We start from the raw sequence: 27,346 nt of genomic DNA, 5'->3' as shown, positions 1-27,346 counted from the left end.
CTGGGTGTCGTCGTCGATAACACACTGAAACCTTCTGCTCAGTGTGCTGCTGCGGCTAAGAAAGCGAATAGAATGTTGGGTATTATCAGGAAAGGTATGGAAAACAAGTGTGAGGATGTTATAATGCCGTTGTATCGCTCCATGGTGCGACCGCACCTTGAGTATTGTGTTCAATTCTGGTCTCCGCATCTCAAGAAAGATATAGTAGAATTGGAAAAGGTGCAGCGAAGGGCAACTAAATGATAGCGGGGATGGGACGACTTCCCTATGAAGAAAGACTAAGGAGGCTAGGGCTATACAGCTTGGAGAAGAGACGGCTGAGGGGAGACATGATAGAGGTATATAAAATAATGAGTGGAGTGGAACAGGTGGATGTGAAGCGTCTGTTCACACTTTCCAAAATACTAGGACTAGGGGGCATGCGATGAAACTACAGTGTAGTAAATTTAAAACAATCGGAGAAAATTTTTCTTCACCCAACGTGTAATTAAACTCTGGAATTTGTTGCCGGAGAAATGGTGAAGGCGGTTAGCTTAGCAGAGTTTAAAAAGGGGTTGGACGGTTTCCTAAAGGACAAGTCCATAAACCGCTACTAAATGGACTTGGAAAACTCCAAAATTCCAGGAATAACGTATAGAATGTTTGTACGTTTGGGAAGCTTGCCAGGTGCCCTTGGCCTGGATTGGCCGCTGTCGTGGACAGGATGCTGGGCTCGATGGACCCTTGGTCTTTTCCCAGTATGGCATTACTTATGTACTTATGTAATTATGTACATGTAAAACCTGTTTACATGCAGAAAATTGCATGACTGCATATATGCATAAACGTACACACACATGGAAAGTGTGTACTTATCTTTGCACAATCTGTACATAAGAATTTTCAGGGGTGCAATTTGGGCAGCTACTACTACTACTATTTAGCATTTCTAGAGCGCTACAAGGCATACGCAGCGCTGCAAAAACATAGAAGAAAGACAGTCCCTGCTCAAAGAGCTTACAATCTAAGTAGGACTGCAAATGAATGTGCATTTTTATTTTTATAAACTCCATACATGCACACTTTTATACCTGTTCAGAGCACCTAGAAATTTGTGGATCAAATGGACTTGCGGCAAAATTAAAACCAGCACGTGTCCATTTTCGGCATGAGACCTTACTGCCACTCACTGACTTAGCAGTAAGGTCTCGCGCACTAATCGGGCAGTAAGCAGCCAGTGCGTGTAAACTGCCAATTACTGCCGGTTAAGCACCAAACGGTAGAAAATAGAAAATATTTTCTACCACATGTTTTGGACGCGCGTCCAAAATGGAATTATCGCCCGGGGCATGCCGTAGCCTGGCAGTAGTTCAAATTTGGTATGCATAGGTGCCTATGCACCTTAGTAAAAGGGCCCCCACATTGAGATGTTTACTACAGATCCAGAATATTGTACATTTTGAGAAAATACACAGAAAGAAAATAATCTGCTCTAGCTAAAAGTTTAAAAATCCTTAGTGTGTAGGGTTCATGGATTATGTTAATGGAGAATGCTGGTGAGCTGTGCCACTGTCTCAATGTCTGAAATCCTCTTAACATTGCAAAGATTACTCCAGCAACATGCTGTGTTAATCTGTGGATGACTTTTCACCAATATGACACTACAGAATGTATGATCTACATAAGTATGGAAATATGGAGACAAAGTGATGCAACAGCAAGCGATGCACAAAATCCAGCAGGGATCCACTATAACACTACAGTTTGCTCTGCACTCTGGTTCTGCCATTTGACAGAAATGTGTATTCTGTTTATCCAGAAAAGTATACACATATTGGTCACATAGTAGCACCGATTGCTGATCATTCTTTACAGCTATGAATCCAGGACGGTTTCCTCTTAAGCACTCACAACACAGGCTATATGGCCTCCGTACAGGCCTTTCTTCTTCAATAATTTTCAGAGAACAAAAGAACAGAAGGCTCTTTCTTAAAAGGAACCTAACAGGCGGAAAACGTCTTGCAAGTGACGGTACACTAGCTAGCTTTACAAAACCTTTTTAAAACATACCTATTTTATAAATTGACGAACTGCGCCAGTTTTCCAACTTAGACAGAAGGTCTGGCTCAGCAACCGAACACTTGAGGCTTTGCCTACCCCTCCTTCAAATAAGCTCCCTGATTTATTAGGCTATTTCACAGTACAATCTCGGGTGGGGGCGGTCACTTATCGTCTCCGTTTACCAGCTAACCTCAAGGTTCACAATGCCCTCCATGTAGCCCCGCTTAAACCATTTTTACCTTCCAGATGGCATCCAGAACCAAGAAGATCATAGTCCCTGATTCTGAATTTGAGGTGGACGAGATTCTAGACTCAGGCGTCAGAGAGGACGACTATTTTATCTGCTGTTCATGGAAAACATTTGGCCTGGAGGACAATTCCTGGGAGACCGATGCTAACGTCCACGCTCCTGACCGATTAAGATTTCCATGACCGCTACCCACTGAACCCGGACCTAGGCAGAGGGGGGTCCTTAAGGAAGGGGTACTGTCATGTCCCCTACCTCAACGCAAGTGGCATCCTCGGGCTGTGCGGGGTCCCGTCGACATGCACACGTGACTGGCACTGCCCTGAGCCATGTGTGTGTAGTTCTGGGTTTGTTCAGAGAGCGGTGGTTGCAGGCTCCTTAATTGCTTTGCTTCCCATGCACCTGTCTGCTCTCTCTCTCTCTCTCTGGCTTCCAGGATCCTTGATTGCTTTGCTTCCACCCACCTGTGTCTGCTCTCCCCTCTGCCTGGCTTCCCTTTCTTCTCTGCTATTGGTCTTCCGGTTCCTCCTTCCCCTGCTCTTGTCTTATGGACTGTGCTTCTTCTCCCTATTGGTTCCTGCTGATGTCAGACACCAGCACTTTATCAGCTGAGCTCTTACTGGACTCCATGATTTGGCTTCCACTTTGGTAGGTGCTACTTGCTCAGTAGTTTGCTTCTTATCTACTTGTCCCTCGTTGCTGACTTTGCCTGTACCTGAATCACTCTCTTGCCTGCTGCCTGCCTATTGACTTTGCCTGTACCTGGATTACTCTCTTGCCTGCTGCCTGCCTATTAACTTACCTGTGCCTGGATTACTCTCTTGACCTGCTTGCCTGCCTTTGTCTTACCTGGATTACCCTCTTGACCTGCTGCCTGCCTACTGACTTACCTGTGCCTGGATTACTCTCTTGCCTGTTTGCCTATTGACATTGCCTGTACTTGGATTACTCCCCTGCCTGCTGCTTGCCTGTTGACATTGCCTATTCTTGGATTACTCGCCTGCCTGCTGCCTGCCTTGTCTGTAACCTGGATCACTCTCTTGCCTGCTGCCTGCCTGGCTGATAAGTTCACCACCCCGCTTTCCAGCTCTGTCTCGTAAGTCCTGCAGGCTGCCCGCACCTAGGGGCTCACCTCTGGGGAACGGCTGTCAGTGCAGGTGAAACCCGGGGTTGTCTGGCTGCCAAGCAGAACCTGGTCCGAGTACCGGGCTCAGCAGCGCTGTACTTGGTACAAGAACTCACAAGTCTGACACACTGTTCACTCTCACCTGTTCAGAAGTCTTCCACGCTGCTTCGCCAGAGGCAGACCCTACTCACAGGCTGCCCCAAGCATGCACCAGGTCTTTCCCCTCTGACCCATCCGTCCCTTCTGATGCAACTTCTGTTTTCGGAAAGGCGGGATGGGTCAGAAAGGATAGGTCTGGTGCATGCCGGAGGCAGCCTGTAAGGCTGCCGATGGCACTGCAGCACAGACGACTTCTGAAACGGTTAGAGTGGCAGTGAAAGCAAGAGGGCAGGGCCAGGAATGGAGGGAGATGAAGGACTGTGTGTGGCGGGGGCGGGGGAGGAGGGGAGGAGAGAACATGTAGGCTGGATTCTTAGGTGTTTGGATTTCCGGTCATCCATCTTTTGGACTTCTGCTGTATACACATACAGCACAGCTCCAGCCAAATCACATCCCTAGGAATATGTACATGTAGTCTGTGTGCTGCTGTTGGCACATGCACATATATGTAATCACCTGTGCAGTTTTAGCATTTTCAGCAACCTAAAACCTACTTTATATGTGAAAAGTGCTTCTAAATTTATCCCTTTCTGTATAAGGAATGAAATGTGAAACCCTTAATATACACTACTTTAATAGCTTTTGGCTTGCAGGTGGTATATCACACATTAAATAAATAAAAATATCCACAACCAGTTTTCTTTAAAGCCTCAGTTTTCAGTTGGTCATGGTGTAGAAGATGAACTATTTCTCATCTATCAGCTAATTAGACTTACCATCGCTCCCTCTTGAAGTAGTAGATCTAACATCTAATGAACCTTTCCTCCTGTCTTTATGTCTGCAAGCCTGAATATCTGTGAGGGGAATAAATCATAGTAAATTTTAATTGGACATTAATTGAAACTCTAAAATACATAAAGAAAAGTACTATTTACAAGGCTAATAAAATCTGTATCTATCTATCTACTTATCAATTTCTATAGCGCTACAAGGCATACGCAGCGCTGTACACCATACACAAAAGACAGTCCTGCTCAAAGAGCTTACAATCTAGATAAGACGGTAAACACACAGAACAATTAAGGGTAAGGGAATAAAGAGGTACTTTTGAAAATCCACATTTATTTATTCTTGTATCCCACTATTATCCAAAAACAAATTTCAGTTCAAAGTAGCTTACAAGTTACATTTAATGGAGTTACAATACTGTTGTGAAATGTGGAGAGGGCATCTATAGTTCATTTGGTTATTCATAGAGCTTTGAAGAGATAGATTTGAAGTGGAAAAGGTAGTGGTAGTTTTTTGTGTTCAAATTGTAGTGTTTTGGTGAAATTTATTCATATAGGGGTCGTTTTACTAAGATGCGCTGAAAAATGGCTGTGATAGTGTAGGCGCGGGTTTTGGGTGTGCGCAGATCCATTTTTCAGCGCACCTGTAAAATAGGCCTTTTAAAAATTTTTGCCAAAAACAGACATGCGGCAAAATCAAAATTGGCCACTGACCTAGCGGTAAAGTCTTCCACGGTAACTGGGCAGTAACGACCTATGCACATCAAATGCCACTTGGCGCGCATCTGATACACGCACCCATTTTTCAGATGCACGTATCGGACGCTTGCCAAAAATGAAATTACCGCAACAGCCATGTGGTAGCTGGGCGGTAACTCCATTTGGCACGCGTAGATGCTTATGCGGTTTAGTAAAATGGCCCCATAGTTTTTTGAAGAGGTAGATTTGAAAGGAAGGCGACAATATCTTTGTGATTAGAAGTAGAATTTTTAAGAGGTAGGTTTTCATTTCTTTTCTGAATTGGAGGAGATTTGTGATGCTTCTTATGGTTTTTGCTATCGAGTTCCACCATTTGAAACCCAGGTAGCTAAATTCAGCTGTGTAGATAGTTTTGTAGATAGTGTTTTTGGAGTTGGGTAGATGTAGGAGTAGGTAGTTTCTGTTTTCTGGGCTAGCATTCTTGAGGATAGTTCAATCATGTTAAGCATATATTTGGGTGTCATTCTGTAAAGTAATCTTGAAGATTAGGGTGCTTGCTTTGAAAAATATTCTTGCCTTGACTGGTAGCCAATGTAGTGTTTCAAGCAGTGGGGTTGCTCTTTCCATATTTCGATTGTTGAAAATCAGTCTTGCTGCCGTGTTTTGGATTGCTTGCAGTGATTTAGAGTGCTTTCCTTGTATCCTATGTATGCTGCATTGCAATAGTCTAGTTGCAAATTGTATCGTTGATTGACCAGTATCTGGAAAGATTGTCCAAGGAAATAGACTCTTAATTTCCATAGTGTTCTGAAGCATTTTGATGTTACTGGCTGATATTTGATTGTCCAGTGTTAGGTGTTTGTCGAGAATGATTCCTAGTATTTAAGTTGTGTTTTGATGTGGTATGCTTGTTGGTTGATTATGAATTTTGGTAGGGATGTGGGGTTGTGTGGGCTGTATAGTACTAAGAATTTGGTTAAAATCTGGATAAAACAAAAGAACTCTGGCAAATCTTACTGCACTGTAGACACAAAATAAATGCACAGAACATGTTTTCAGTTTGTCCTTCCATTAGTTTATGGCATTGACATGGATTTTGGCTCAGCAATGAAGTTTGATTTAAGAATCAATTATATTTTGCCAATAGTGTAATGGTATCAAAGGTATTTACACAAGTGAGAATTAGGTTGGGGAGACAATAACACCTGTAAGTTCTGCTATTTCAAAACTACAGAAGCTATATTTTTAATGGAAAACTGCAACAGAAAAAGCAGGTACAAACCGCTGTGGACACACTATCGCAAGGCAATTTTCTGAAGGAAAGCCGTTCCTTTTGAGAACTGCTGTAAAATCCATGGTTACAGGGTACCTGTGGAACACTGGAGATATTTGAAAAATCCACCCCTCTAGTAATATTAATTTTGTTTACTAAAAACATATTTTCAATTTATTTTTTTATAGAAAATGACCACTATTAATATATTACTGTATTAGTTAACAACTGAGTTTTATATGCATAGTACATAAGAACATAAGAATAGCCTTGCTGAGGCATTATAACATTCTTTGTCCTATTTTCTAATCCCTTCTAATAATTCCTAGCGTTCTGTTTGTTTGTTTTGGCCACCAACCCCCGCCAGCTGAAGTCCTTCTTCAGCGCCGGTCCTCCCGGCACGCCGCGTTCGCTGATCTGTGTCTTTCTTGAGACCTGACGTTCCTTTAAGTAACTGAGGAAAAAGTATGTGGCTAGATTTGAAAATGCCACCTGCATGCACCCTGCTCCTTCTCTCCAACCTATAAAGAACAGCACCAAGAGCATTCAAAAAGTAGGACAAGTGTTTAGTTCATGGACCCGACATGGGCTTGTTTTCAGCGCACAGCGCCTTGACAGGAGTCATACAAAGACAAAATCTCAAACACAACAAAACCTACCTCAGGATTGTGGCTAATACAGTGCCCGGAAGCATTTAGAGATAGCATTCTCCTTACAAATGGCGGCTTGTCTAAGGAGAATACCAACTGCAAAATGCTCCCGGGTACTATTTATCCAAAGCTAACCGGGCAAAGTTAGGACTGCTACTTAGCTATGCAGGCACCATCACGGAATATTGCCGGTGGACCGAATAACGTCCGGGGTTTGTCCTAGACAGTGCTGCAAGCAGTCAGAAAGACTATTCAGAGGCTCTGCCTGGTTAAGTTGCAGAATGGAAAAAAGACGGCTGAGTGGAGATATGTTAGAGGTCTATAAAATAATGAGTGGAGTGGAACAGGTAGATGTGAATCACTATTCTGGGATCTTGCCAGATACCTGTAACCTGGATTGGCCACTGTGGAAACAGGATGCTGGGCTTGATTGACTTTCGGTCTGTCCCAGTATGGTAATACTTTTGTACTTATTGAGTATTGTGTTTAGTTCTGGTCACCACATCTCAATAAAAAGATATAGCGGAATCAGAAAGGTTCAAGAAGAGCAACCAAAATGATAAAGGGGATGGAATGCCCTCTCATGTGAGGAAAGGCTAAAGAGGTTAGGGCTGTTCAGCTTGAGAAAAGATGGATGAGGGGAGATATGATTGAGATCTCGGGAGATCTACAAATCCTGAGTGGTGTACAATGAGTAGAAGTGAATCAATTTTTTACTTCTTCCAAAAGTACAATGACTAGGGGGACACTCAAGGAAGTTACTTGTAAATGCTTTAAAAACAAATCGGAGGAAATATTTTTTCACTCAATGAATAGTTAAAGCTCTGGAACTCTTTGCCGGAGGATGTAGTAATAGTTAGCGTATCTGGGTTTTAAAAAAAAGGTTTGAGACAGATATGGGGAAGCTACTCTTGCCCTGGGACTGGTAGCATGGAATCCTGTAATGTTGGCCACTATTTGGGTTTCTGCTAGGTACTTGTGACCTGGATTGGGCCATTGTTGGAAGCAGAATACTGGGCTAGATGGACCACTGGTCTGACCCAGTATGGCTATTCTTATGTTCTTATGAATATCCCCCCCTGATGCTCTCAGCGTGATTTAACTAGGCAGGGACTTCTTCTGGACAATTAAATTGGTTTGAATATTGGACCCTATAGGGCTCCTTTTACAAAGCCGGGCTAGTGATTCTGGTGCGGCAAATGCAGTGAAGCACATTCAAATCAAAGCAGTTTACCATATTACATACAGGTACTTATTTTGTACCTGGGGCAATGGAGGTTTAAGTGACGTGTCCATAGTCACAAGGAGCTACAGTGGGGAATTGAACCCAGTTCCCCAGGATCAAAGCTCCTCTACTTCGATGGAACTTGCGTGTGAGAATCGCTAGTGCAGGTTGTGTAAAAATGGAGCCTAAGATAGGCAAAAACTAATTTTTTTTTTCCTATTGAACCAACAGAAAGAGAGGAATGAGGCACTGAAACAAGGATTCCAAAGCATAAAATCAAGCAAATCTCAATATTACAACGGTTTGAAAAGACTAATATGGCCATGTTCCAGCACTAGTGCCTGCATCAGGAATCTTACAACCTCTGTAGAAAAGTCATTCATGAAAAACTTGTGCAGGATAAGTACTTTCTCTGGAGAGTTGACAAATCTGTATTTCTACCTCAGAGAGAGTACTTATCCTGCACTGTACATGAATGAAACTCTTTAAATAAGAAATGATTTCATAAATTACTTTTTTTGCTTTAAACTAGTTCTTCACTACTTCTAAAGGTTCTAAATTGTACAGAATACAAACATTTTATAACAAACACATCAGCATCACACCTGTTTGAGATTCAGCCTGAACACGTTCACATGTTTGTCTACCTAAAAATAAATAGAAGAAAGTAATTAGCTGAACTCTCTTATTTACAGGTATATAGACTTGCATTTAATCTCAGCCGGTGGCAGAGTCATTCTTTTGCTACCTTATTATTGTCACTGGATGGGCCTACTAACGGACACATAGTGTCTAATCTTTCTGCAAAAGAAAACATCATTATTATCTCTGAGGAAAAAAATACAAATATTATTGAGTCCAGCAGACAGAGATAGACATGTCAAACCTTGCCCATGTAAACAGGAGACTAGAACCCTAGATTCCAGTTCAAAGTGAAGTGGGATATCTGAAGATCTAGATTTAGGGAGTGGTACAGTATAGAGGAGTGAAGCACTTCTGTCAGGCAGAGGGCGCAATCTGGCAGCATGCCCGAGTGCAAGCCTGAAAGAGGAAGGTAGCACATCAGAGTGAAAAGGCTATACAGCTTCGGGAACAGATTATCACTGAAAGTGCCAGCTTAGGGAAAAAGGGGGGATGCTATTTCTTGTACCTACTACAGTGGAAGAGGGGGGGAAGGGAGGGGATGGAGAGATGTTGGAACCTGTGTTGAGTGGGTAAGGAAGGGAGGATGCTATTCTTGCAGCAGCTGCAGTGGGTGAAAGGGAGACTATGGGGTGGGGAAGAGAAGAGGTGATATTCTTGCAGCTGCTGCAGGCAGGACAGGGGAAACCATGTTGGGGGGGGGGAGATGCTAGAACCTGCAGCTGTTGGCAATGAAAAGGGGAGACCATGGGGGAGGGGAAGATGCTAAAACTGGCTTGAGTGGGGAAGAAGAGGGGGACTTTATTATTTATTGCATTGTATACCACATTTTCCCACCTCTTTGCAGGCTCAACGTGGCTTACAATACATCATGAAATGGTGGAAATATATAAGAAAATAGACATTTAGTATTACAAAAGGATCTTTGGTAACATAATGATAAAGCAGGTAGTAGTATAACAAGCAAATATTGTAAGACATTCTGGATATATGTAGAGGAGTTCACATTTGTTGATCTTTGTGGTATGCTTGTCACTGCTGCGTTGAGAGAGAGGAAGGAGAGATGCTAGAAACCTGCATGAGTGAGGGGGGGAGGCTATTGTAAATATAGAAAAAAAAGAAGCCTTTACCTTGCCCCCCCCTTTCCCTGAGAGGGGGGGCATCTTGCAGAGGAGAGGGAGGTACAGAGGTCTCAGGGCAGCCCAGAAACAGCACTGACACCTTTTAGTAAAAAATGTTTGAAGTGTTTATAATGCTCCAGGCACTGTTATAAAACTAAGAACTCAGGTGCCTACAGATGCCAGAGGTGTGTTTAAATTTTATGAGTTTGTAACCAGTGTTGCCAGGTGGAAAATTTTTTTCCCACCCAATCCAGCATAAAAACCGCCCAAAACCCGCCCAAACTCAAACCCCGCCCCTGACACCCCCACCCCCGCGTCATCACCCCGCCCCCGCCGTCATCAACCCCGCCCCTGCCGTCACCGGCCCCGCCTCCCCCGTCACCGGCCCCGCCTCCCACTTCATCGGCCCCGCCTCCCACGTCACAACCCCGCCCAAAACGTCACTAACCCCGCCCAAACACGTCACTAACCCCGCCCCCCGCGGCCGAAAAAGCCGCCCAAAAAACCGCCTGAAGCCCAAAAAGCAGCCCAAAAACCGCAACCCGCCGCGGGCAAAAATTACCCGCGGCGGGTTGCGGAAAAACCGTCCAATTGGGCGGGAAAACCGCCCATCTGGCAACCCTGTTTGTAACTGTGGGGGGATGTGCAGTGAAGTCTGTTACAAGGCTTCTGATTGGCTGTCTGAGGCCCAGGGAGAGCTGGGAGCTTGAGGGGCATGTAAGGCAATCTTGAGGGGCAGTGTGGAAGGCAGCCAATAGGAGCCTGATCTGCTAAAGGGCATGAATTTGGACCAATGAGGTGGCAGGAAGCCTGACCCATAGATTGGTGCGAATTTCAAGCCAATCCAGGACAGGAGGGGTGGAACAAAGAAAAAGAATAGCAGCCCAGAGGCAACCTGGGAAAGAGAGAAGCAAGCCCGGCAAAGAGAGGAGGGTGAAAGCATGCTCTGAGAGGAGAAGATCGGATCCAGGCAGGAGTGTGCTGCCAGCTGGTGCAGAGAAGGGCATGCTCAGGCAAGAAGAGGCAGCTGCAGGCTGGAGGAGATCAAACCCAAGCAGGAGTGAGCTGCAGGCTGGAAGAGAAGGACCACTGACGAGCCCCAGATGAGAGAGAGAACTGGTGAGTCCTGTAAGGGGCCGGGCACCAAAGCAGACAGGAAAGAGGAGGAGGAGAAGGGGTCTGGAGCGAGCGGGGGCAAAAGAGGAGTCGAGCTGCAGGGGAACAGGCGAGCTGGGGCCAAGAAGAGGAGCTGTAGCAGTAGCAACAGAGACCATTCTTGAGGCGAGAGAGAGAGAAGCAGAGGAAGAAGAGGGACCACACTGGGGAGCTGAGACGTGTTGGGAGCAGTGCAGAGCTGAATAGAGAGCAGCGTGGCAAGGGCCCTGAATCCCAGAGAAGTCCACCCAGTGCATCCCTCTGTGTTGTGTGTGCTTGCCTGTCCAGAGAGGAGAAAGCCGGCCGTGTGACTGCCTGTCCTGTAAAGAAGAGGTCTATCCGGAAAGGGAAGAAGCCCCACAAGAGAGAGAGACAGCGGACACTGCCCCCCCCCCTGTACTGAGTGCCCAGACTCCAAGGGAACTTTTTTAGAGTGTCTGCCAGCGTGAGTGTCTGCCTCAGGAGGATCCAGCACAGAAGCCTGCTGGTTTGAGTGTCCACACCTAAGTGAGCCTGTCCTGGGGAAGGAGTTGCCCAGCCTAAGCCTCGAGCCCTGTGAGTGCCTGCAGTTAAGGGCCTGCCTTTAGGAGGTTTTGTTTAGCAGTCCATCAGTTTGAGTAGAGGGTATATAACAAAATAAAAGAAAAGGGGTCATGTATTGGGAGGGCTAGATAGGAATTTCCCTTGCTTATCTTTTTATTTGAATTTGGTTAGCCCACAAGTTCCCTTGCCAAAGAAAATACTGATTGAGGTTAGCACACACAACGAGCACAGGGAGTCAGGATTTTCATTCTTTGAGTTCTTTGAGTCAGAGCAGTAGGAATCCTGGAGTTCCTGAGCCGGTGAGCTGACCTCGCCAACCGAGAAGTGGATGTGGAGAAGACCAAGGTACCCAATGCAAGAGAGCAGCGATGCTAGTGAAGATTTGATACACCGGTAACATTATTGTGCGCACAAAAAAAAAAATAATATATATATCAGATCTGAGTACAATAATTGGGGTGGTGTACATGTTTGGGATGGTTTGTGTTATTGCAGAAGTGGGGTCGGGGTCTTGGTAACTGTAATTGTAGTTTTGAACATCTTATTGCCTTTGTAACTTATCACAAAGTATTTAACACTTGCACTATTTTATTTAATACTAGCAAACTTTAACAATTGGTACCAACATTTAGAAACATCCAAAATTTCTATTTACTTTACCATTTAATAAAATATTTAATATTTTCTTGTCAAATCCCTTGGTTGCGTGGAGTTTATTTGGGAACCCTATTTGAAACCGTGACATTCCTGTATACTTATTTCTCTAATATTCTAATTACCCGCTCCACGACTAGGGGGTTTACACTATATTTGCAGTTTCTGCAGCAGGAAAGGGTTACACTACTACATTTGGCCACTGGAAACACTATAAATTGAACAATATTTATGACTTATTGGAAAACTGAAAAAGGAAGAAAGGGAAAATCTTTCATGTTTTAAATAAGTACATGTCCTTGAAAAGTGTTAACATTCGACAAATATAGACACTGTTGTTAAATACTGATAAAGGCTGTCTCACTTGAAGGTTAAAAAAAATCTGTATTTATATAAACAAAACAAACATCCAAACATGAAGTGTTTCTTAAATGAACTATGTCACAATTACTTTAATACTCAGGTTTTAAAGGTCAAACAAGTATGAAGAGGGATCTAGCAAAGCTTAAGGAAGGGTCTAGAGTTTGGCAACTAAAACTTGGGCTGCAAAAAGTGGTCAAAGAGGTAGCTAAGGTAATGACAAAGGCCAAAAGGATACTTGGATGTAAATGGAGAGGAATGGCTAGCAGGAAAAAGAAGGTGATAAAGAAGGTGATGTGGAGGGGCATAATCGAAAGGGATGTCCAAGTTTTCCTGAGGACGTCCTCGCAGGATGTCCCAGCGAAGGGGTGGGGAAACCTGTATTATCGAAACAAGATGGGCGTCCATCTTTCGTTTCAATAATACGGTTGGGGATGCCAAATCTTGACATTTAGGTCGTCCCTAGAGATGGTCGTCCTTAGACTTGGTAGTTTCTGATTTTCGGAGATAATGGAAACTAAGGATGCCCATCTCAGAAACGACCAAATGCAAGCCCTTTGGTCATGGGAGGAGCCAGAATTCATAGTGCACTGGTCCCCCTCACATGCCAGAACACCAGCCGAGCACTGCAGTGGACTTCATAAAAGCTCCCAGGTACATAGCTCCTTTACCTTGTGTGTTGAGCCCCCCAAAACCCACAACTGTACACCACTACCATAGCCCTTACGGGTGACGGGGGCACCTAGATGTGGGTACAGTAGGTTTCTGGTGGGTTTTGGAGGGCTCACATTTACCACCACAAACGTAACAGGTAGGGGGGTGGGCCTGGGTCCGCCTGCCTGAAGTACACTGCACCCACTAAAACTGCTCCAGGGACCTGCATACTGCGATGGACCTGAGTATGACATTTGAGGCTGGCACAAAATATTTTTAAAGTTGTTTTTGAGGGTGGGAGAGGGTTAGTGACCACTGGGGGAGTAAGGGGAGGTGATCCCAGATTCCCTCCGGTGGTCATCTGGTCAGTTTGGGCACCTTTTGTGCCTTGGTCATATGAAAACTGGACCAGATAAAGTCGTCCAAATGCTCATCAGGGATGTCCTTTTTTTTCCCCACTATGGGGCGAGGACACCCATGTGTAAGGCACGCCCAAGTCCAGCCTTCACTACACCTCCGACACGTCCCTGGGAACTTTGGTCATCCCCGCGAAGGAAAGCAGTTGGGGACGCCCAAAATTGGCTTTCGATTATACCGATTTGGGTGAACCTGTGAGAAGGACGCCCATCTTCCAATTTGTGTCGAAAGATGGGCGTCCTTCTCTTTCGAAAATTAGCCTGAATATCTCTCTATACATATCTGATGAGTCCTCACGTGGAGTACCGTGTGCAATTCTGGAGCCTAAACTTTCAAAGGATATAAAGCAGGAAGGAATTGGTCCAGAGAGTGGTTACTAAAATGGTCAATGGCCTTTGATATGAAGTATACTAGACATTGAGCCCGTAAAACGGGCTATTATAGGAAAGGGGGGTTGAAAGGCCCGCCCCCACCGCCGAGTTCGCCGCTGCCCCTCCGAGTCGTCACCACCCACCTTCCACCCGGCCGGGCCCTCGCTCCGCTATTGAAACAGCGAGGGTCCGGGAACGCAGCACTGAGCTCTGCTGAGCTGCCGACGTCGGCCTTCGTTCTTCTTCTGCCTGTCCCGCCCTCGTGTGACGTAATGTCGTCGAGGGCGGGACAGAGGCAGAGAAGAAGAAGGAAGGGCGATGTCGGCAGCTCAGCAGAGCTCAGTGCTGCGTTCCCGGACCCTCGCTGTTTCAATAGCGGAGCGAGGGCCCGACCGGGTAGAAGGTGGGTGGCGGCGGCGACTCGGGTGGGGGGAGCGTTAGACGGCGGTGTCCCTCCCTCAGCATTAATGCGCAGTACAGACCCTCTGTGTTCCGCCCCCTGTCATCACGTATTGACGTGGGGGCGGGGCAGAGGTCTCTACTGCGCATTTGCGAGTGAGTACGGTCACTCGCCATTTATATGTTTGATGGGGCGAGACAAACATCTAAATAAGCATACTTTGGAAGAAATATAGGATAGAAAGAGACATTTAAATATATCCGAGTATAATGTACAGGAGGTGTGGCCTCTTTCAGTGAGCAAAAGGAGATAGATTCAGGAATAATCAAAAGGAAATATTTCTTTAGAGAAAACAGCCTCTTGGTGGAGGAGGTAGAAATAAGGACAGGATCTGAATTAAGAAAGTATGGGAATTGAGCAAAGGAGACCTCAGAGACAGGAGAGATTGTAAGCTTAGTTCGTGGTATGGGTGGCAGATTAGATGGACATGTGCTTTCTGTCTTCCATCATTTGCCTATGTTCATATTTAAAGATAAGCAAGGCTGTACAAGGATTGGTTTTCCAAGATACTTGTAATATGCATAAGATAGAGTTTCCTGAATACAACCTCCGCAGTATACAAATCAATTCAAACTGTTGAGATCTCAAGCACTGATGATATACCAATTTAAAATCATCAGTAATCCAGCATCATAACATATGCAAAGTAGAAAGGTATAATAAAAAATATCGCACAGCCAGAGAACTATACATGGAAAAATGCAAGGATAGACAGCTCATCCTAAATCAAAGAACTAATTTAGGTCACAATTACAATATAAATTGTGCATCTGTTCAAGTATGGGCTAGATGACTAAGGAGCCGGTACTGCATTAACACATTATTAGTAAATAGGTCCCACTACATACGTGGCACCTGCAGAGAATAATGCACCTTAAAGTGTGTCATACATAGTAAAGTGGTGGTGCCTTTTAGTAAATTTAGCCCAACTTTTTAAAAACACAATGAAAAAAAAAAACATACACTTGAGCAGCTAATTCAGTCTCCTCAAATATTTCTTTCCATTTTCTCTGTAAGCTAGAAAACAAGTCCAGTTGGACAACTGAACTACTATATTCATTATTCCTGGTTCCCAAATTATATTTAACTGAGAGATCAGAGAATCGTACCACACAGAATCATAAAACTGCAGTAACTAATAATGTTGGAAAAAGGAGTTGCCAAAGTTAATATCTGGTGGGAGTAATTTTATAAAGACTGTGTGTACGTAAAAGTTCCAAAAAAGCAGACAACATAGACCCAACATGCCTGTATTCAATAGGTTCCTATAATGACCCCCCCCCCCCCCGCAGGTCTGAAGCTATCAATGTATGCATGTACTCTATCCCCCAGATTCTACTGGTGGCCGTTCAAAATATGCACCAACTAAATTTAGCTAATGAGCCAATTAGTGGCAATAATTGGGTGCTAAATTGGCACCAATTGAATTTGCATGCATATCTTGCTATGAACTATTCTATAACATGTGCCTAAATCTCATAGTGAGCAACCCAAAGGGGATGTGGCCATGAGAGATGCATGTGCAGGTAAGGGGGGTAGCTCCTAAAATTTGTGCACAGTGTTATAGAATACCAGGAATGTGCGTCAAATTGGGTGCCCGGGAATTACACCTGGTTTCAGCAGAAATTGTCACTCAGTGCTATACTATAATGAGCTCTCATCTTTGACTGCCCATTATAGAATAGTATTGAGTGTCGATTTTTTTTGGGGCGCAGAGTTTTGAGTGCCATTCACTGAATCTAGTCCTATATGTGTGCTTCTATATGTCACAACTCTACACCTGCTCCACCTGCACTGTGCTCTTGGGTTTGCCTGAATTAATATAGAAACAAATATTTCCAGAGAAGAGAATATGGTAAACTAGGGGACATGAGTTGAGGTTGTGAGGGTGGTAGGAGTAATATCAGAAAAATTATTTTTCACGGGAAGGGTTACTTGATGCTTTTGCAACACCCTCCCGATTCTGGTGGTTGGAGAAAAAAACAGTGGCGAATACAAAAAGGCATGGGGTGATCTCTAATAGAAAATGAATGGTATAAAAAACAAAACTTAAAGGGTTGGCACATGTGTTTGCATGTCAAGTGCTGCTTAGATGGCGACTCTGGCTGTGAAAACTAATGCCGATGCAGGCTAGCGTATACAGTCCTATGTCCTGCATACAGGAATCCGGTTTAGCATGGGCTGGACAGGGCTTCGATGGAGACTGCAGTAATTTGAACATGAGGACAGTGATGAGCACACTTTTACGGTCTGTCCCCCGCAAATGACAAGACAAATTTGGATAGGCCTTGAGTGGGCTTTGATGGGCAACTCCTGTAGTTGGAACATAAGGGCATAGCTGGTAGACGTCTACAGTGTATGTCCCAGAAACATCAAGAAAGACCATGATCAAATACATAATCTCACATTCATTGCTGATTTTAATCTTGAATTGATAGTGAATGTGATTGTTGGGCAGACTGGATGGACTGTTCAGGTTATCTGCCCGTCAGTACACATACATATATGTGCGTATTCAGCTGCACTATTTTTAAGAGTCATTTTCTATTTGTAAACATGCCTTACATGCAGAAAAAGCATTATAAAATTACCACACTGGTATTTAGCTTTTATATTGTACTGTTTATGAATACTTACCCTCCCTGTCCAAAGATAGGAGTTATCTTCACATTTTGTTGTACACTATCTCCATTTTTGTTTCTAGCATTATAAATTCCTTCCCATTCCTAAAAAATTGAAATTTCCATATAAGACTTATTTTTAAAACACTGCAAATAAATATATTCTAGTAAGCTGGATATGCTTCATAGTGAACAGTTTATTAGTTATATGTATCACTAAGACAAGGAATTCCAAACCAAGGCTTACCTGTAACAGGGGTTCTCCACGAACAGCTGGATATATCAGATGCCATCATTTCATGAAATCTGGGTCAGCAAAAAGTAAACAAAGTCTAAGAACTTTCCAGAGTGAGCACTGCTTATGTGCAATGCTTCCTGTTCCCATTATCACATGAGGCCATCTCAGTTCCATACAAACCTATCAGGGAAGTTTAGAACTTGGCTTAGAATAGAGGTAAGTGGGCTTTGTATGGACTGAATTCCAGCTGTCCTCGCACGCAGAAATCATTAGCTACAGAATACCTTTAACAAAAAGGGGAAAATGGGGGGGGGGGGGGGGGGGGGGGGGGGGGAGAGAGAGAGAAAGAAAAGATTGCCAACAGGCAATAAACAAGATATTTTTCCTGGCAATAGACCCGTTTCTGAGTTTTTTCGTTTTTGTTTGTTTCTTTTTCTTTAAGTTTAAGGCAATCTGGAAATAATAAAAATGGGTTGTGGATATGTGGACAAACATCCATGTCACAACTTTGCAAATCTCTTCCATGGAAGTTGACCTCAGGTTGGTCAGCAACATGAGCCTTGACACACCCTTCCAGATTCAAGTTTACATGGGCATAAGTGAAAGGAATGCAATATTCTATCCACTTAGACAGACTTCACTTGGCTATGGCAGTCCAAAATTTACTGGAGTCAAAAGAAACAAAAAGCTGAAGGGACATTCTTAAGGGCTTTAGTGAACTCTGAGTTCAAGGCTAAAGTTCTTTTGCAATCTAAGCTATAAGGAATATTTTCCTTTGTGGACATGTGATCTAGGGAAAATTTTGGAAGGCTGATTGGTTGGTTAATGTGGGAGACCAATGCGGCCTTCAGCAGTAACTTAAGATATGTGGTAGATCCACCCTATTCTTTTAAACTGTGTACAGAGCAGTCAGTAAGGCCTAGTGGCTCAAAGGGAGATTCATCAGCATAAAGAATTCATAAGACTCAGTGGGAGGCCTCAATAGAAGTAAGCCCCACCTAAAGCAAACAACAGGAAGCTGCAGAGAGATGTTTACCTTTTATAATTTCATCAATTCCACTTATATGAATTCTGAGCTGGGTTTAAATCTAACTGATAGGCAGAAGGTATTCAAGCAGGTTTTTTTTTTGTGTGTGTGACAGAAAAAGAAGTCTAGGGCCTTTCCTTCAAGTGGATTTAGCTCACACCTTTCTCAGAAGTTCAAGGTGAGCTAATTCAGGTACAATATTTTCCAGCCCCAGTGGGCTTACAATCTAAGGCAATGGAGGTTTAAGTGACTTGCTCAAGATCACAAGGTGACAGAGAGAGATTTGAACCCGGATTCCCTGCTCTCAGTCTGCTATTTTAACAATTAGGCCCCCACCAGATGGCAAACTTATTCCAGTAAGAAAAAGACCTTCTAGTGGAGCATTCCTAAAAGCCCAAAAATTTGAGGACATGTTATCAGGTAGATTCGTGTACTAAACATTACCCAATACCCAAGCTCTGTTGTCATAGTTTCCAGACTCTCTGTGATTAGGGCTGGGGATGACTCCAACTGCATTAGCTCCTTGATGGACATTTCCCACAGATACTGATTCATCTTGGCCACTAGCACATGCTTCCAATCGTTTCCGCACCTCTGAGACCTGGTGGAAGGAGGATAACCGGTGGGGACACTGTTCATACCAGGGTACAAATTATATCCAGTGATAGGGGTAAATCGAATTGGTGGAGGGGGTGGCATTATATGTCAACTTGAACAGTGCCGTAGTCGAGGGCGGCTGACACCCGGGGCGGGTCGCCGCTGCGCACCCTCCCCGGGTGCAGCACGGCGCACCCCCCTGAAGCGCGTTTCTTACTGCCATACGAAAGCGGGGGGCGGGCGGGAAGGCCGATCCCGCCCCGAGTGCACGTCGCTGGGAGCTACGTCGGCTCCGCTGGTTCCCTGCTCTCTCTTGCCCCAGAACAGGAAGTAACCTGTTCCGGGGCAGAGGGCGCAGGGAACCAGCGGAGCCGACATTCCCCCAGCGGCGTGCACCCAGGGTGGACTGCCCCACCCCCCTTCCTACGCCACTGGCCTTGAATCAAATAGACTAAAATTATGCAGGACAGAAAACACATCTTGGAAGCCCTATGAATAGAAATTCCATAGTAAAGGACAAAAGGATAGTGATAGGAGTGTACTACCGTCACCTGGCCAGGATGAACAGACAGCTGTAGAAATGTATCAGAAATCAGGATGCTAACAAACTGGGGAACACAATAATAATGGTGATTTCAATTACCCTGATATGACTGGGTAAATGTAACATCAGGGCATGCCAGGGAGGTAAAATTCTTTGATGATCAAGGACTGCTTTATGGAGCAGCTGGTTCAGGAATCAACAAGGAGAATGACAAAATTCTAGACCTAGTTCTTAGTGAAGCGCATGATCTGGTGCAGGAAGTAATGGTACTGGGGTCGCTTAACAACACTGATCATAACATGATCAGATTTGATATAAGCTCTAGAGTAAGAACACACAGGAAATCAAATACATTACCCATTTAACTTTCAAAAAGGAGGACTATGATAAAATGAGAACAACGGTAAAAAAAAACCCCCAAAAACTTAGAGGAGCACCTGCCAAGATCAAAAATTTACATCAGGCATAGATGTTGTTCAAAAATACATCCTGGAGCCCAGGCCAGATATGTTCCATGTATTTAAAAAAAAAGGCCAAATGACAGCCAGCATGGTTAAAACGTGAGGTGAAGAAACGAGTATAGAGCTAAAAGAAAATCCTTCAGAAAATGGAAGAAGGATCCGACTGAAAATACTAGGAAACAGCAAAAGGAATAGCAAGCAAATGTAAAGCGTTGATAAGGAAGGCAAAGAAAGACGTTGATTGCGTTGGAGACAAAAACAGATAGTAAAAAAGTTGGTTTTTTTTAAAGGTATATTAGAAGCAAGAAGCTGATTTAAAAAAAATCAGTTGGACCGCTAGATGACCAAGGGGTAAAAGGGGCACTCAGGTAAGATAAGGCCATAGCGGAGAGATTAAATGAATTATTTGCTTCGGTCTTCACCAGGAATATATGCAACAAGAAACCACTGCCAAAAATGGTATTCTAATGTTGATGAGTCAGAGAAACTGAATCAATCTGTGTAAACCTGAAGATGTAATGCGGCAATATGACAAATTAAAGTTGTAGCAAATCACATGGACCATATGGTATACATCCCAGAGTATTGACAGAACTGAAAAAAGAACTTGTAAAACTATTCAGTAATATGTAATTTATCTTTAAAATCAAGAAGATTGGAGGTGGCCAATGTAATGTCAATTTTTTAAAAAGGGTTCCAGAGATGTTCAGGGAAATGATAGACCGGTGAATATAACGTCAGTGCCTGGCAAATGGTAACATAGTAAATGACGGCAGATAAAGATCTGAACCGTCCATCCAGTTGCCCAACAAGATAAACTCATTTTAAATGGTATGTGATAATTTATAATGTATACCCGAGTTTGATTTGTCCCAGCCTTTCTCAGGGCACAGACCGTAAAAATCTGAGACTACTAGAAAGAACAAAATTACAGAGCATATACATAAACATGGATTAATGAAACAAAACCAACATGGATTTAGTGAAGGGAAATCTTGCCTCAACAATCTAATACATTTCTTTGAAGGGGTGAACAAACATGTGGATAAAGGTGAGCCAGTCAATACTGTATATTTGGATTTTCAAAAGGCATTTGACAAAGTACCTCATAAAAGTCTCCTGAGGAAATTAGAGTCATAGGATATGAGGTAATGTCTGATTGTACACAAAATCATTCACGCAGACGCCCCCAACCTACATGCTAAACCTCGTGGACCTACACGCCACAAAAGATCATCTCGCAAGTTTCTCAACCTGCACTTCCCCAGCTGTAAAGGACTAAAATACAAGCTGATGCACGCCACCACCTTCTCTTACATGAGCACGCGGATATGGAATGCATTACCCACACACCTGAAACAATCATCGAAACAACTATCTTTCGCAATCTCTGAAGACATATTTCTTCAACAAGGCCTACAATGAGAACCTATAGCCTCACTAATCCACTTCACCAATCCATTCAGTTATGAAAGCCCACCTTCTACAATTACTCTAATAAATCCCTTCCTTCTTCTTTCTTCCCTTAATTAATCTCTACACAATACTAACTGTACCTGATACACTGGAATAACTATGTTAACAATACTATGTAAGCCACATTGAGCCTGCAAATAGGTGGGAAAATGTGGGATACAAATGCAATAATAAATAAATAAATAATAATAATAATTGTGGATTAAAAACTGGTTAAAAGTTAGAAAACAGAGAGTAGGGTTAAATGATCAGTATTCTCAACGGAGAAGGGTAGATAGTGGGGTTCCACAGGGGTCTGTGCTGGGCCGCTGCTTTTAACATATTTATAATGATTTAGAGATGGGAATAACTAGCAAGGGAATTAAATTTGCTGATGACACTAAGAGGGGCATAAACGAAAGTGACGCCCAAGTTTTGTTGACGATGTCCTCGCAAAACGGTCCCGGTGGAGGGGCGAGGAAACCCATATATCGAAACAAGATGGACATCCATCTTTCATTTCGATAATATGGTCGGGGACGCCCAAATCTTGAAATTTAGGTCATCCTTAGAGATGGTCGTCCCTAGACTTAGTCATTACTGATTTTCGGCGATAATGGAAACCAAGGACGCCCATCTCAGAAACGACCAAATGCAAGCCCTTTGGTCGTGGGTGAAGCCAGCATTGTAGTGCACTGGTCCCCCTGACATGCCAGGACACCAACCGGGCACCCTAGGGGGCATTGCAGTGGACTTCATAAAATGCTCCCAGGAACATAGGTCCCCTACCTTGTGTGATGAGCCCCCCAAAACCCACTACCCACAACTGTACACCACTATCATAGCCCTTACAGGTGAAGGGGGGCACCTAGATGTAGATACAGTGGGTTTCTGGTGGGTTTTGGAGGGCTCGCTGTTTCCTCCACAAACGTAACAGGTAGGGAGGGGGATGGGCCTGGTCTGCCTGCCTGAAGTGCACTGCACCCACTAAAACTGCTCCAGGGACCTCCATACTGCTGCAATGGACCTGAGTATGACATCTGAGGTTTGCTTAGAGGCTGGCAGGACATATTTATAAAGGTGTTTTTTGAGGGTGGGAGGGGGTTAGTGACCACTGTGGGAGTAAGGGGAGGTCATCCCCGATTCTCTGCGGTGGTCATCTGGTCATTTCGCCACTTTTTTGTGCCTTGGTTGTAAGAAAAACAGGACCAGGTAAAGTCGTCCAAGTGCTCGTCAGGGACGCCCTTTTTCTTTCCATTATGGGTTGAGGACGTCCATGTGTTATGCACGCCCAAGTCCCACCTTCGCTATGCTTCTGATAAGCCCCCTTGAACTTTGGCTGTCCCTGCGACAGAAAGCAGTTGGGGATGTCCAAAATCGGATTTTGATTATACCGATTTGGATGACCCTGTGAGAAGGATGCCCATCTTCCAATTTGTGTCAAAAGATGGACGTCCTCTTTCGAAAATGAGCCTGACAGTTACTCAAAGTTGTTAAATCGCAAGCGGATTGTGAAAATTTGCAATAGGACCTTACGAGACTTGAGACTGAGCATCAAATGGCAGACAACATTTAGTGTGAGCAGTGCAAAGTGATGAATGTGGGAAACAGGAAACCAAACTATTGCTATGTGTTGCAAGGTTCCACATTAGGAGTCACTGACCAGGAAAGGATCTAGGTGTCATCGCTGATTATACTTTGAACCACTCTGCTCAGTGTGAAGGGAAGGCTAAGAAAACAATTAGAATTTATTTACTGGGATTTATTAACTGCCTTTATGAAGAGATTCACCCAATACAGCAGGTACAGTTTAACATAAAACTTACAATTTTGTTAACAGCATAACAATAGTGAATTAACCAAGAATAAACATATATACAATAAATGAGGAAAAAAGTAGATTGAAACCTAATAATAGAACTACCAAGAAACAGTATCAAAAATCTACATATTTAACAGCAGTGGAATTCAAATACCAGAGATATAATACAATGTTAGCATAATACTAATGAAATGCCTAATAAGCATGCATTAGTACATTCAACTAACAGATATGATGTTAATAATTTTACAATATGGCTTATCATAAAGCTGAGGGACCAAGAGCAGATATATGATGGGAACAAGATGTGTGGTACAGAGTCAGTTCGGATAATTTGATGGTTAGCTAAACTCAAGACAAGTTTACTGTATAGTTAAGAAAGAGAAAAGGAACTGGTCTAAGTTTAAGTACGTGTAACAAGCTAGTCCAGGTGCAGAATGAGTGTATAGTCAGTCACCCTATGTATTAAAGGCTTGGGAGAAGAGCCAGGCTTTCACCTGCTTCCTGAAGTAGAGTAGCCTCAAGTTATATATAGCCTCTCTGGGCGTAAATTCCAGAGCTTGGGAGCTACTCCTGAGAAGGCTCTCTGGCGGGTACCACAGCATGCAATTTCTTTTGACAAAGGTACAGATAGTGATGATCCTTGAGAGGACCTAAGAGGTTTTAAAGGTGTGTAAAGGGCTAACTTAAGTCCTCTGGCCTATTTTGTATGAGGACCTTGAAAATAAAACACAGAGTTTTAAAATTAGCCCTGTAAGGTACTGGCAGCCAGTGTAGCTTTTGCAGGAAGGATGTGATGTGGTCACGCAACTTGCAGCCTTCCATCAGTCGTGCTGCAGCATTCTGAATTAGTTGGAGCTGATACAACTCTTTTTGGTTTGGCCAGTGTATAGGGTATTACAGTAGTCTAGTCATGATGTTATCATGGAATGGAACACTGTGGTCAGACTTCTCTTCTCAATATATGGAGAGAGATTTTGTAGCTGCCGTAGGTGATAGAGATAATTTTTGAAGGTTGTTTGAATTTGTGAGATCAGAGTGAGTGATGACTCAAGCAGTATCCCAAGATTCATGACCTGTGATTTATGGGGGAGTTCATACTTCCCAAAAGGTGTTCTGGTCGGGTATTTGTCCACTTGTGTTTGGTACCCAAAGAATCTCTGTTTTATTGGGTTCAGGCAAAGTTGTGGTTCTTTGTCCATTCCTGAGCTGTGGTTAGGCAGGCAGTCAATTTACTCAAAGCTGTGGATAGATCTGGTTCAATGGGCATGTATAGGTGTATCACCAGTATAGATGTAGAATTCTGTGTCCATTGAACGAAGCAGCTTAGCCAGAGGCTTGAGTTAGTTATTAAATAAAATGGGAGACAGTATGGATCCCTGTGGCACTCCACAGTCCAGTGTCCAAGGTGATGATGTGTTGTTGCTGAACAGAACTGATTGTTATCTATCTGACAGACAGGATTTGAACCAAGTAAACACTGTGCCACTGATACCTGTTTCTGCTAGTCTTGTAAGCATATTATGATCCATGGTGTCAAAGGCTGCCAAGAAGTTGAGCAACACTAGTAGAGGCAAATCCCCTGTCACAGTTTCTGTGCAGATCATCAAGGGGGGGGGGGGGGGGGACACCATAACTGTCTCTGTTCTGTACCCAGGTCGGAAGCCAGATTGACATGGGTCTAGCCAATTACTTTCAATTAGCCAGTCGTTGAGTTGACTGCAGACTGTCCGTTCTATAGGTTTTGCCAGGAAAGGAATGTTAGAGACCTGTTCGGTAGTTTTCGAGCTTGTCCTGGTCCAATGAGGAGTTAACAATTTTAAAGGCACCTTCAATGAGGCCTGTGCTTGCTCATTTTACAATCTTTGCTGGGCAGGGATCAAGAGGGCAGTTTGTAGGCCATAGACCTTGCAGGATATTTTCAAGAACTTCCCCTGTGACCTGGCTGAATGAGTCCCAGATGACTGTGAATGGAGGGAAAGAGGGAATGCTCTCTTCATTAGCTGGAAGGAACTTTCATGGGACTGTCTGTAGGTCCTGATGGAGACCTTTAATTTTGTTGGCAAAATAAGTGGCAAAATCATTGCTGATTAGTTGTGACTGGAAAGGCTGGTTCTGTTGTGGGGTTTGCAGTAGGCTGTTTACTATTTTAAATAGCTGCTTGGTTGAATTTGCAGCTTGTTCTATGTGTTGAGAAAAAGATTGTTTTTTTGGCTGTTGTTATGACCTGGCGGTACATTGTCATGTGTTTCTTACAGTTGAGCCTATCTTCATCTAGGTGATATTTTCTCCATTTTCTTTCAAGTTGACGTCCTTGACATTTAAACATCTGCAGTTCTGGGGAGAACCACAGGGAATGTTTGTTTGTAGAATGTAGGACCTTCTTTAGAGGGTCTGTTTTTTTTTCTAATACCATTGCTAAACATGCATTCCAGATATTGACCTGTTCTGATACTATCATCATCTTTTCATCCACACGGGGGGTAGGACAAGGCCTCTAGGAAGTTTTCAGAAGTCAGATTTCTTATAGCTTGGATTTCCTTCCAAACTTTGATTGGGCCCATCTGTTTTATGTAGTCCTTAATAAGAAATTTTATTAGGAAATGATCAGTCCATGATAAGGGTGTTATTTCTATACCACCAGACTTGTGTTCCAAGGTATCAACCCCTTTGCAGAACACCAAGGCTAGCATATGGTCCTTTTCATGGGTTGGAGATTTGATTACCTGAATGAATCCTAGAGCTGCCAATCATATCAAGGAAAGCATGTTAGGATTTTGGTCTTGGGGAACTGGGTTCGATTCCCACTGCAGGCACAGGCAGCTCCTTGTGACTCTGGGCAAGTCACTTAAACCTCCATTGCCCCAGGTACAAATAAGTACCTGTATATAATATGTAAGCCGCATTGAACCTGCTATGAGTGGGAAAGCGCGGGGTACAAATGTAACAAAAAAAAATGTTAGGTATTATTAGGAAAGGAATGGAAAGTAAAAACAAGCATGTTATAATGGCTTTTTATGTCTCCATGGTGCAACCACACCTCAAATACTGTGTGCAATTATGGTCACCGCATCTCAAAAAAGATATAGTGGAATTAGAAAAGGTATAAAAAAGGACGACAAAAAAGATAAAGGGGTTGGGACGACTTCCCTAAGGCTAAAGTGGCTACGGCTCTTCAGCTTGGAGAAGAAATAGCTGAGAGGAGATATGATGAGTGGAACGGAACAGGTGGACTTGAATCGCTTATTTATTTATTGCATTTGTATCCCACATTCCCCCACCTATTTGCAGGCTCAATGTAGCTTACATAGATTTGTTAACATTATCATATCAGGAAAACGGATATAGCTGGTAATGTGTGGCGATCAAGGGAGGGAAGAAGGAAGAGAGTGATTGGGTTAGTTATAGAAGGTGGGCTTTCATAATTGATTGGGCTGGTGAGGTGACTTAGTGAGGTTATATGTTCTCATTGTAGGCCTTGTTGAAGAAGAATGTTTTCAGAGATTTTTGAAAGATGGTTGTTTCGTTGATTGCTTTCAAGTCTGTGGGTAATGCATTCCATAACTGCGTGCTCATGTAAGAGAAGGTGATGGCGTGCATTTTTTATTTATTTATTGCATTTGTATCCCACATTTTCCCACCTTTTTGCGGGCTCAGTGTGGCTTACAGTACATTATGAATAATGAGAATACAATTTGTTACAATTCAGGTTATGGATTACATAGTGAGGAGATTAAAACGAGACAAAATCAAAATCTCTAAACGAGACAAAATCAAAATCGAGAGGAATGAATCAGTTGAGCAGAACATAGGGACATTGGAAGGAGATAGCGGGAAATTTGGGGCGTTATGTGCGGCATATGGTATACATTTTCCTGTGAGTAGAGGTATGAGTGTGGTGAGATTAAGGGGTTGAGGGTTTATAAGTGGATGTATTGATGTGTTGCTGGACAGTGGGTGTGCGCTTTATGTGTTTTGGTTCTTTCCGTAGATTTTTTCAAAAAGATGTGTCTTCAATGATTTGCGGAAGTTGGTTTGTTCGTAGATCGTTTTCAGG

At 43.5% G+C, this 27,346-nt stretch overlaps 1 protein-coding gene across 1 annotated transcript in view; it reads right to left on the bottom strand.

Moving 5' to 3' along the window:
- The window catches only part of PDE8A (phosphodiesterase 8A), a 487,954-nt gene that overhangs the window by 56,298 nt on the left and 404,310 nt on the right, over positions 1 to 27,346 (bottom strand). Inside the window, 4 exon segments of the mRNA XM_030189604.1 lie at positions 4,289 to 4,366; positions 8,753 to 8,794; positions 8,896 to 8,948; positions 17,162 to 17,250. Of these exon segments, the coding sequence (XP_030045464.1) occupies positions 4,289 to 4,366; positions 8,753 to 8,794; positions 8,896 to 8,948; positions 17,162 to 17,250 (262 nt within the window).

The sequence above is a fragment of the Microcaecilia unicolor genome, chromosome 1, assembly GCF_901765095.1.
Source record: "Microcaecilia unicolor chromosome 1, aMicUni1.1, whole genome shotgun sequence".
NCBI classification, from domain to species: Eukaryota; Metazoa; Chordata; class Amphibia; order Gymnophiona; family Siphonopidae; genus Microcaecilia; species Microcaecilia unicolor.
The sequence above is the reverse complement of the archived record's forward strand: the minus strand, read 5'-3'. Positions and strand labels throughout refer to the sequence as shown.